This window comes from Protopterus annectens, chromosome 1.part1 (assembly GCF_019279795.1).
Source record: "Protopterus annectens isolate FY-2018-M chromosome 1.part1, PAN1.0, whole genome shotgun sequence".
Lineage (NCBI taxonomy): Eukaryota > Metazoa > Chordata > Ceratodontiformes > Protopteridae > Protopterus > Protopterus annectens.
The window spans coordinates 503,997,016-504,009,955 of record NC_056726.1 but is presented as its reverse complement, the minus strand read 5'-3'; the positions used below and the strand labels follow the sequence as shown (position 1 = coordinate 504,009,955).

The 12,940-nt window shown below is 38.4% G+C and overlaps 1 protein-coding gene across 1 annotated transcript in view; it reads left to right on the top strand.

The window, feature by feature from the left end:
* LOC122806092 (jouberin-like) overlaps positions 1-12,277 on the top strand; it is an 806,047-nt gene extending 793,770 nt beyond the window's left edge. Inside the window, exon 7 of the mRNA XM_044076334.1 lies at positions 9,963-12,277. Within this exon, the coding sequence (XP_043932269.1) occupies positions 9,963-10,170 (208 nt within the window). The 3' untranslated portion in view covers positions 10,171-12,277. The remainder of the gene's footprint in view (positions 1-9,962) is intronic.
* The last annotated feature ends 663 nt before the right edge of the window (positions 12,278-12,940 follow it).

Here is a 12,940-nt window from a genome sequence, read left to right as displayed (position 1 = left end):
TAGCTCCAAATTACTTAATTGTGGATGAAGAGGTGGATTGAAGGCACTGGACTTTTTTAACAATAATGTTGGAGCAACTGGGGCATATCCAAATAAATGCTGAAAATTAAGTTTACGAATAAGCATTTTCACATCCAAAATACAATTGACCAGGTGGCAACCCGGGTTGGAACAAATTTGTAACCTTTGGTGAGTAAATTAAAATGTGCATCTGTAACCGGTACATCACTATAATTATATATGTGATAACCTTGCTTAACATGTAACCGGTACTCACCCTTTTCTGTTACAGTGATACTGTTGTCTACTACCAATCCTGGTTCCTGTTCCTCCCCCTCCCCCTCCCTGGGTTGTTCCTGCCCTGGGAAAAAATCGGGTAAACAGGATAGTCTTGTACCCCTTGTTGGTTTCGAATACGCTCTGATCTTCTTGGTAAAACCCCCCCTTCCGTCTCCCCAACTGGGTTAGTGGGACCCTGATCTTCATCCTCCCCTAGGGCTCCTGTTGCTGCCTCGACGTGGGGTAAGTTATTCTCATACAATTCTGGAGCTGAATGATTCTTACCCCTGAATTGGGGTGGATTGGGGTATTGTCGCCCCTCCTTATATTCCCTGAGGTCCCTTTTCAACTTGTTGGACTTTCTCTTAATAATAATGTCACAGTGGTGATCAATATTTTTACGAATGTTATAATATTGTACTTTGTGTGATTCCACAGTAAACAGTAAATCATTAATAATAGCTTCATGACATTTAAATATTTGCTCAGAAAGTCCTTGAATATCTTTTTCATTTTTCTTTATGATGGCTCGCATAATGTCCATTCCACATCGGTCAAAAGCTTGGATCAATTCATCATGAAAGTCACTTCCAATAAGCACATTGTTTGGATATTTATGCACTCTCAAACCTTTGGGCACAATGCCCTTATTAATACATTCAAACAGGTATGCATTATCTAAAACCAAACTCTTGTACCTGTATAAAGTGTCCTCAAGGAAATGAAGATTGTCCCCAAAAGTTAATCTCTCCGTTGTGTTACTCGTGTGAATGCCCACAGAGTTAAAATCATGTTTGTTGTTCACCCAGTCAGAAAAGGAAGCAGTAAAAGGTTGCGACTCATGGGTAGAAGCCGGCTGGTAACAAGGAATAGAAGAACCGGGTACACAGTCCCTGGCTGCCGCTGATGTATCCATCGACCCTACAACTTCAGCATTCTCCATGTGTTGTCTCAAATTTCCTTGTCCCAAATTAGTAGCTGAAACACCATCCCTAAAGATTGCTGGTGTTTTGAAAAATTCTGAAACATCCGTACTGGCGGTTTCAGACCTCTGTATACTCCGGACTGTACCATTGTTACCCGCACCTGCGGGGGAAACTGCTGGCTGAATGCGGCTCCTTAAACCAACAAGTTGCAAAACCTCTTGCTGGTTTTGAATAACCGTTTGTAACCCCTGTCCCAATGGGGTTAACAATTGTATCAGATTAGTTAGCTGGCCCGTGAGCTGGGAAATTTCTCCGGTTACTGTTGAAACACCGGATCCGTGCCCTACCTCTGCAGGACTGCCCGAACTCGAATCCATGACACCCAACACCAAATACGAAACAAAAACCAGAAAGCAAATGAAATCTTTGTGGCCAAACCAGGTAATTTAATTTTAGACTATTTTTCAAAGTTAGCTGGACTGAGATTAATTACTTCTCTTCCAGTATCCTCTGTTACAATATATTCATTTCAACAATTACAATACAGTCTGACATACAGGTGTATTTCTTTTCTGTCCAGCAGGACTCACTGTTGGTACATTTTTAACCAAGCAGCTTTACAAATACATTTTCTACACAAGCACCTGTATGAATCAGTTTGATATACAAATGACATATAATTCTTTACAAAACTCCAGATAGCTATGCTGACATATGTTACACATCCACTTTTCTACTCCCTCTGGCATAGCTGGCACTACCTCACATCGTCACAGAATGTTGTGGATGATGGGGGGGGGGGATAACAAAGGGGAATGGTCACACTGGTCAGCACACTGCTACATCTAGAGGTACTAGCTGTCAAAAGTAACAAAGAGGGCAGTTACATAATGGTTAGCTTGAGGGTTTTTAAGATCTTTGTTACCTTAGTTTTTATATATATATATATATATATATATATATATATATATATATATATATATATTATATCTTCTTCTTCTTTTGGCTTTTCCTGGTTAGGGGTCGCCACAGTGGATCACCTGTCCACTCATGACTGGCAGTGGAGTTTTATGGTGTTGAGTTGCCAGCACAGCGCCCAACCTTCCATAGAAGGCACATTCACGCACTCACGCCTAGGGCCAATTTAGAGTGCCCAATCCACCTACAGCATGTCTTTTGGCATGTGGGAGGAAACTGAAGCACCCGGAGGAAACCCACGCGACCACAGGGAGGAAATGCAGACTCCGCACAGAAGGCACCCCAGCCGAGGATTGAACCAGAGAACCTCTGGCTGTGAGGCGGCAATGCTAACCACTGCACCAACTTGGCCGCCTATATATATTATATATTTATTATTTATTTATTTAAGTTTGATGACCGGGGAAGTCCACTGGGCCAGAAGAGCTCATTTTCAGTGGAGACCCGTGGAGAAAAGCTCCAAAACAAATTACAGTTACATTTATTACAACTTGCAGGTTACAAAAAAGGGCAAAAATTTGTACATTTCAATTACATATTGCAAGTTACTAGGGACACACCAAGTAACTGTGCAGAAAAAGTTAAAGACATTTCAGAGTGTGTAATACAGTATGTTAAAAGCTCAAGTGAGTAAAACATTTAAAATATATAGTAACTAGCTTATAATGGTAGGTAGAAGAGATCAGATACAGAGTGAAATTCGTGGCAGGAGAATTCTGTGCAAGCTGAGATATAGCTGTTATTTCTTTTAGTTTAGGTGGTCTATAATGCATGGAGACAGTAACAGAAGGGCTTGAGAATACCACTGAAGATGCACAGTCCAAGGCAGCAGAGAGAATCTTAAGGAGTTGTGCAGAAAGGGAGAGGGGATTAAGTTGGAGTGTGGCATGGGCATATCCATTTGGATGATAGATCAGATAGTAGCTGGGTTTTGAAATTGTCATACTGGAGAAGGTTGCGAAGGAGGGGGGGATTCCATTTTTTGGCTATGGAGTAGGAGAGAAGTAGCTGACTTGGAGGATGAGATGGTTTATGGATTTGAAGGAGATTTTGGTTTGTGGATCTGAGTTGGCGGTTGGGTATATAGGGTTTTAAGGATGTAGCCAGAGAAGGGCAGTTTGCAGGTTTGTAGATAAGTTTGTGGGCAGTGGTGACTTTTAGGTAACTAAGGTAGTTGGGAAGTTCAAGCCAACTGAGGGTGAGGAAGGAGTGACAGTGGTGGGAAGAGTATTTATAATTGTTTGCAAATTTGCAGATTTTGTGGTAGCAGGATTCAAGTTTGATGTGTATGTTTGTGAACAGGGGTGCACCATACATTAGGGCGGGGAGCAAGAAAGTAGATGCCAGGGTTTGGCGGGTAGAGGGGCAGAGGAAGTGGTTGTGTCTGTAGAGAAGACCCAACTTTTGGTGAGTTTTTTTGATTGCAGAGTGGATGTTTGTGTCAAATTTTAGTTCTTCATTTATGATGACACCGAGAAGTTTTGTGCTGGGGACTATATCAAGGGTAGTGTTATTCTGGCTTTGTATGATGAATGAGGTTTTATCGATAGTTGATTTTTGCTGGGGCAGAAGATCAATAGTTTTGTTTTATTTGCATTCAGGGCTAGGTGGTTGGACTGCATCCAGATTTCTGTTTTAGAGAAGGCTAATTGTGTTTTTGCTAGAAGCTTGGAGGGTGAGAAAGCTGAGCAGATGATGGTCAAGTCATCTGCATACTGGATGACAGTTGAGTCTGGAACAGAGTGGTGAAAGTTGTTAATAAATAGGTTAAAGAGTAGCGGGCCAAGAACAGATCCTTCGGGAACACCTGTGGGTGTAGGAAGGAAGGAGGAGGTGGAGGTTTTCCATTGGACTGCTTGTTGGCGGTTGGATAGGTAGCTGGAAAACCTAGAGGGGGGGAGAGAGGTGTAGAGTAGAGAGTTGTGATATGAGAAGGGTGTGGGAGATGGTATCAAAGGCTTTTGACAGATCAATGAATAATGCAGATACAAATTTGCCTGAGTCACATTCTTGGTTGTTGGTTTCTAGAAAGGAAAGAAGGGCAGTTATGGTGGAGTGACCAGGATGGAAACCATGCTGGGTAGGGGAGAGGAGATTATTTTGGGTTAGGAGCATCATTAGTTGAGCTTGGATGGTTTTCTCAAGAATTTTAGACAGAGGGGATAGGATGGCGATGGGTCTGAAGTTGGTGTTGTCAGTATTTTTACCAACTTTGTGGAGGGGAATGATGTAGGCATGGCGCCAGATGGAAGGGACGTATGATTCTTGAATGGATGTATTTATAAGTATAGAGACGGGAAAGGAGATGCTGTCTGCAGATAGTTTGAAGAATATATGAGGAAGATTGGCAGGTGCATTGTGGCAGGGTTTGAGTTTGAGGAGGAGTCTTTTTATCATGCTTGTGGGAATGGGCTTAAGGAAGAAGGATGAGGAGGAGTTTAACTGGGTGGAGAGGGGGTTTTGGAGTGAGGCGTTGTGGTTAGGGGAGGGGGGTGGGAAGGAGTTGGATAGTTTGGCTATACAGTCTATGAAGAAGGAATTGAATTGAGAGGTAGTGTCGAGGTCAGAGAGGGTGGAATTGGGACATGGGGTTTTCTTTATTACCAGGATTTAATATAGATGAGTTGGAGTCCCAGAATTTTTTGGGGTTTGTTGAGTGCAGAGACTGAAGTTTGGAATAGTGAGCTTTGCAGTCTTTGATAATTAGCTTTTTGGTGGAGTTCCGGAGTTGCTTAAATTCTAGGAGGGAGCTTGGGTTTTTATTTTTTTGATACTGCCTCCATATATTCCCCCTTGTATAAACACGTCAGATTTGGCACACTTGATAGGGCAGTAGACAATCTTTAGTGAAGATATTTGGGTATTTTGGGTACTGGAATATAATAATATCAATGACACAAGTGATGAAAAGCCCCAGATAATGCTTGCTACTGAGAACAGATGCCTTACGAGGTAAATAGCTGCACAAAACTGGCACAAAAGAAGTATATAGGATACTTGAGAGGAAAAGGGAAATGCACCTATTACTAATAGAGACGTAGGTCATCAGCCAAACTTGACTGGTTTTATTGCTCTTGTGAGTACATTTATATAATGAAATATGTGGACTATCTGCCCCGAGTGCTCTCCGATCACTCTCCCACCCTACTGAATTGGAGCTGGGCACAAGAATGCATCAAATGCATTAGAAAGCAAATATTTCTTTGTAAGGGCATAGAATATTGTAGGGGCTTAAAGGACTTGGTTAGGGGGCACCTCGAATGGGCATGAGATAGGGATACATCCACTTGGATTAAATGTGAAGAATTGAAAAGCATAAAAGATAAAATGAGAGAGAGAAGAAGAGAAGCAGATGCCCAGCTTAGAAACCCACAAAATAAGGTGCTAGAGATGGGTAGAAAAATTAAAGAAAGGGAGTTTGCAGAATGTAAGGATAAAATAGCAAGATTATTAGATTACAAAAATGAACAAGCTCAAATAGCACTGCATACTGTAAATTTCAAGAAATCTCCCTGGGACTCAAAATTTCTTGCAGCAAAGTCGAGGGGGTTAGTGGGCAGAAAGAATGATATTCAGTGTTAAAAACAAAAGAACATGCAGTTCCAGTAGAAATCTTGGAATCAGTTAGACCCAGCTGTTTGAATGATATGGGACAACAAGCAAAGGTAAAGTCAGACAGAAAGATTTAAATAGCATTCCATTATCCAAGGTCGATTGGAGATGTGCACCTCTATTATTAATGAAATCTGGCCTTTACTTTTGTAATGGTTTAATGGTATTTTGGAAGGGGAAGGAATTTCATACTCATGGAAGGAAGTTGTAATTATGATCCTAAGCAGGGAAGGAATTCCTTACTAACTGAATCCTACTGTCCCCTATCAGGCTTAACTCGCAATTAGAAAAAACATTATAGGTTGTTTGGTGAAAAGAATGAGCAATATTTTATTGAAATTAGTTAAAATAGACAAAGTACAGTTTGTGATGAGTAGAAGCACTTCAGACAATCTAATAAAACTATGAAACTATTCGAGGAGGTTTAGTTAGAGTATCAGCAACTACTTATGCTGAGCCTTGATGCAGGGAAAACATTTGACAGTTGATTGAGGATACCTTTTTGTTGTGTTTTAGCATGTGGGTTTCTTGGATAAATTCATTAGACTGTTTTCCTCCTTTTGTGGCTAGGAATATAATTGGGAACTAATTATCTTTATCACTGGCTGTTAGAAGAGAAAGACCAGACAGCGATGCTCCTTCTTACCCTGTCTGCTTGTCATCTATGTAGATTCATTGTTGGATCAACTTCAGAATGCTCTATTCACAGGAGTTAAAAGTGGGAATATCTAACATATATTATCCCTTTACATGGATGATCTCCTAGTTAATATGAATAAACCAGAAATGGAATTATGGGAAGTGAATGTTTTAGAAGGTTTTGGTGTAGTTTTGGGATACAGAATTAACATAGAAAATCTAAAACAGTAGGGATTAATTATGCTCCTACACAGGAGCTGAGGAAGGAATATTCTTTTCTAGATGGGCTTGGTCCACTGAAGTACTTGGAGACTATATTGGGATACACAGTTTCAGAGTCTGTGCAACTAATGTATGCTAGCATTGTAGGAATTGTAAAAAACTGCTGTAGACTGTGGATGAAATTAATAATTGACATGAGCCAAAGAATACAGTTGCTTCAGTGGATTATGCTTTCCCTTTTGATAGACACAGCAACAGTATACTAGTGATGCCACCTAGACAAACAGTGCAACATTTAAAGCGCATTACACAAGAGATTTTATAGAACTTAAAAAAAAACAGAGCTAGGGATTTTTTAGCACTTTTCGTGAAAGATAGGGAGCATTGGCTTACAGACTTAAGAGTTGAATGTGCAATCTGCCTGGCTTTCTTTGTTGTATAAAATAAGTAATTCTGGCTACTTAGCTAAATGGAAATGCAATGCATCTGTCAGACATAGTTGGTGTGTTGGGTGTATGGCATAAAGTCGTAGGAGGGGAAGAAAGTGACTTGTAAGTGTAAATTAACTTTATTGAGGGGAATGCTGCATGAGGTAGAAAGAGCACTGGAGCTGGTTAAAGCAACAATGTGGGAAAAGAAAACCTAGCACCAGTATTATTAGATCCAAGTTTGTACCCATGGGGTAGGCTGTTAGAGGGATTATAATTCTAGAGAAAATAGTAGTATAGCGGAAAATGATTTTTGAAGTGGGATTTGCGGAAAGGTTTGGTTTTGTTAAAGACACTTTCTCGTACTGTGAGCTGAGAAAGATGTCTTATCATTCTGCAAACTCATAACAGTCAAGTAGCAAACCAACCGGACTTAGCAAGCTGGCTAGTTGAGGCAAGAAGTCATACCTGTAGAGAGAAGGGGCACTTGTACACAGAATATAGGATGCTCAGTAGGAACTCAAAGGATAGAAAAAAATAAGTACAGACTGAGTTGGGAGACAGAGTTAAACTGCCAAATATGGGAGAGTCAGTGGGAAAATTGAAAAAAGTTAAGATATGCCATGGAATCATTGCAGTACAGATTCCTTGGATGGCATATTCTTTTCAAATTCTTATGCATGCCTATTGGGACAGCTAGAATGTATGCAGGACTAGAGACAGAGGGTGCATGAGGTGCAAAGAGTAGTTGCATATTTTTGAAAATGTGAAGCATTGGACAATACAAAAGGGATATACAAAGTTTAATGATTGAAATAATTGGCACTTCTATGCAGCTCACATCTGTACACTGTTTCTGACATCACTTATGGATATGGAGTGCATAGATACAAATAACTATGTGTTGACACATCTTTTGATGAACATAGCGAAAAAGGAGGTAACCAGAAGCTGGAAGAACACAGAGTCTTCAGCGGTTAGTTTGGTATTAGACATCTTGAATTGTTTGATATAAAGTTAAGAATGACACATTACCAAGCCATAAATAGAGTAAACACTGGATAGCCCCCCATAACTGCATATTTCGTGAAAAGAAAGGAAAACTAGTGTAGTGTAATTAGGGCAGTTTAAGTCAGCAGGGATCTTCTGCTTGGTGGGAGTGCACTGGGCATAGGGTAAGGAGGAGAATATAATACAGTAGGGAATTACTGAGTGGGGTCAATAGACCATGTATCTTTACTTTAAAGTGAATTTGATTAATTGAATGAGTCCATAAACATATACCTGTCTTGTGTGAATAATAGGTTTAGTTTTCTTTGCTGTTTGCAATTGTCAGTATGTGAATTCAGTTTTGCATAGCAGAACAACTAAATATATTGATAAACAGATTTGGAGTAGCAGAGTAGTGGATGGATGGAGGAATTGTGAGGTTCTCACACACACACATATATACATGAAATTATGATGTGATGGATTTTTTGAACATTGATGGAAGAGATTATTGTGAACCTTTTCTAATCCATGGTTTTAGGCCACTCAGTATCTATTAGCTAGCTTCGTATTGGTATTATCAAACAAAAAGCTTATAAGTAGTCACTAAGGCAAGCTGTTAATGTGCTATGCATGTGGACTTCAAACTTTGTAAACCTGAACCCTACGAAATAATGTATTAAAATATAATTTGTCCCATTCTGTTATTTTTTGCTATGGTAAGTATAAGAAACTCCTGCAAGGCATTGCTAGAATATCTTATTTTAGATATTTATCTGCACAAGATACTTTAGGAGCTGCTATCTGGATTACTGGCAATACCTTCACTAAACACTAAAAGTTAGAAGCTCAGTGTAGATATCTTTTTTACTGACCGTCTCCTGTGGGAACCAAGCACTGCTTAGAATTCTGACAAATTTTATGATTTATTGTTACAACAGTCCTTCCAAAACAAAATAGTGTATTTGTGATAAAGATGTCCCTTCCACATTTCCCTTTTTGAGATTTGTGTATGCACATACTGTGCTCTTGACTTGTATATTTAAACAGTTTTATATTTGTCCGGGTCTTTGAATACTCATGTCCTTGTTATAGTTTTGGGCTCAGCATCAGATGTTTGTCTACCACAAAAATATTTTTCCACAGAACCTTCTGTGTTCAAAGAACCAAAGGAAATGTATGACAGCACTGGATTTGTATGAGAGTCTCACTCCACTTGTTTACTTGTCTTCTCACGCATAAAACCAGTGTTAGTATTTGTAAGGAAATAGGGACAAATTGCAAAATTCTGCAGGACAAAAGGAAACTGTGGTAGATTTACTGTTACAGGGCCCTGACCTGTAAAACCTACTCTTATAGCAACTGTTTTACACAGCTGTAATGTATAGTGACCACTCCTCAAAGAGATACTGTTATAAGTATCTTGTACAGCTAAGCTACAGTTCCAGCTTCCAGCACAGTAGGTAAGGTCCCCAGACAATACAAATTATCCTGTCTACACTGTGGAGTGTTCAGAGCACCACCAAAATAAATGATGTACTGAGCTCCTCTTCAGTGTTCCCATACATTTGCACTGGGGTACATTGACTGTATACTCATAGACATGGAAATTTGTGTATGAATTTTAGGTAATTCATTAGAGTGGCCAAGATATGATGTTTGCATTGTGTAGAATGAATCTGACGACTTGTATTTGGCCTTTTTTCCACATCAAAGTTGAATGTTCAGCTCACATTTGCAATGTTAGTCTCATTCGACATTGTCAAGGTCCAGATGGTTATTAATAGCATCTTTGTTTAACAACCACAGTAATATGCATTTCATTAAGAAGAAACATTAGGTATAAAATGACAAAAATTGTTTTAAGTGTATTATTTTCTTTTCTTAGGCCTGCAGTGAAGAAGAAGAAGAAAAAACCTGGACCAAGCACATCAGAATGGAGCATTCAAGCTACACCATCCTCTTTATCTGTTGCTGCAGATGAACCTGATAATTCTATGGCAGTTGTGAAAAAAAAGAAGAAATCAATGGCTATAAAAAATTTACCTACCCTTGATGCGTTTCAGTCTGATGAGCATACCTTGTTTTATAACTGAATATTCTGCTTCCAGTGTACTACTCCTTTATCTAAGCTTTGGAGTAAGATCTGTTGAGCTGTGTCTCTATTAAAGTATGTAAGGGTGCACTAGGAAAGATATATGGGTGGAGGGCACTGGAACGCATGGCAAGTGCCCCAACACCCAGTAGACAGGCATCCTAATGTCAAACTCACTGATATCAATGCATTCTGTGCATGCTCTGGAGATTTCCCCAGAGCAGACTAAACCAATGACAAGTGTTTTTGCATGGCAGCAAACCCTCCTCCACCCCCACACCCTTTGCTAACTATATATATATATATATATATATATATATATATATATATATATATATATATATATATATATATATATATATATATAAAATGTATATGTATATATAAGTTTACTATTAAACTTTTGGGATTGAGATGTCCGCAGGTGGAAAATTCAAACACAGATGTTCGAATTTTCACCTGGCTGAACATCTCAGTGTCCGAAAGTTTATGTTAGCAAATGTACTGTGCATTCACTAATATAAATTCAAAGAACTGTAGAGAGATCGCGGTCCAATGCAGTTTGGGAAATTCATCCCTTTCCTCACTGTAGCATGATCTCGAAGTTGGGATATATAGTTAGCAGGGAGTGTGGGGGGCATAGGGGGGCTTGCCCCCCTGCAAAAACATGATGTTAGGTATAGGAGTTTACTTTACGTTAGCTCCTATACGGACATCGTGTGATGTTTTCGAAAACAATGTTGAATCTGCTGAATTCGATCAACGGATTCGACATTGTAACTCGTTCTATTATTTGACTTTTGAGGTTTACTTTCAATATGTCTGTCAAAAATTATTTTGACATCCGACATATTGATAGTAAACTGTATATATATATATATATATATATATATATATATATGTGTGTGTGTGTGTGTGTGTGTGTGTAATTATGCCTTGCTTATGAATGCAACATACCCAAGCGTCTGAGGAACCTTAAAATCAAAACACTAAGCATTAAGAAACCATTTAAAATGTATATACTTATTATGTAGGTTATTTTTTGCTGGTTGTTCTAGTGTCTGTAGTCTCTTTAGTTCTCTCTACTCTCACTTTTCTTGCTGGCTGGTGTTGCATACTTTCTGGCTGCTGTGGTATGCAAGGTCTAAAGGTCTACAGTGCTTCTTTTCCAGATGTTCAGTACTCCAAATGAGTGAGAAAGTGCCTTTTCAAAATATGCCATTTTCTGTCTGTTGGGTAGTGGGAGAAATACGCATTCCACCAATATGCAACAATGAAAGAAAATTTTTGTCTGTTTAAGATTCATTACTCCACATTCGTTCTTTGCAGCATACTGTATTGTAACCAATAGTGCTAACATCAGCAATTGCACTTCTTGGCAGTAGAAGCTGTTGTACCAATATTTTATTTTAGAAAGCATACATGCTTAAAAAGTTTTATCACCCTTTTGTATGATCTGTTTTTTTCAGAGCCTGAGTTTGTGAATTGAGACCGTTCAGGACCTGAAATTATGACATCACAAAGCAGATGCTATTAACTTTATGCAAAGGTCATCGACTTGAAAAAGCACTTTGTGATATTCACTTGCTGATTAACATTTTTACAGAAATGTTCTCAGATGGTATTAGCTGTTCAGTATTTTCCTCTAAAACATTTTGCAAGTTCTAGTAAGCCAAGGTTTGTTTATGACATTTTATGTAAAACATACAATATTGTAATCATTATGTTCTTGTATATATGTACATTTAATGCAAGAGTGATAGAAGTGTAATTGGCTTGATGACTTTTTCATTTTAATGTGGACTTTAAACCAACAGCAATATGTATTTTATGTTATTTTGTATTGGCTATTTCAAGATGTCCTGCTACTGTACAGTTTTGTAAGGTTACTTTCAGACTGGATTAGAATCCATCATGGTCATTTTCATTGTCCCATGTAGCTACCTTGGTATTCACAGAAGAAACTCATCTCCAAAGCAGTCTTGAAGATTATCTGCTGTACAGCACTTCAGTTGTACAGGCAGCGGCGTTGCCATGTTTTGTTTTTGATAATGCCACTTTTATATAAAATACAATGTGATTTAAATATATGCTCATTTTTTATTATATTTAAAATATTGGTTATCTTTGTTGTTATTATGCCTTTTTAAAATATCTATATTTTTGCAGGTTTGCATATGACAGGATAAAGAAAATATATTCCAAGGGCTAACACCAAGTTTTTATTTTTGTGAAATCAAAGGTTATTACATTAATGTCATTTTCTTTATGTTGAATGTATATATATATATATATATATATATATATATATATATATATATTCATAAATAGACTAATTGATGGACAGGCAAGAGAAGAGAGAGGGACAGAGTAGAAGAACTAGAAAAGAGACATACTGCACAGGATATCTTGCAGTTCTGAAATACAAGGGCCTGATTCCAAAAGAACCACTCTCAGTGCAAGTCTGCCCTGATTCCGAAGACTTGCTCTCAGTGTAAGTGACTTACTTCAGTATGAAGGCCCAGCTATAAACAGGCTTACATTGGGGGCCAGATTCCAAAAGATCTGCTCTCATTGTAAGTGATCACTTACACAGAGAGCAGGTCTTTTGGAACTATATATATATATATATATATATATATATATATATATATATATATATATATATATATATATATATATATATATTTACAGTATGGAGACACAGTAAGAACATAAAGCCATTGGAAAGTCCAAATCCTGACACTGTAGTGTGTAAAGTAGTTATACCA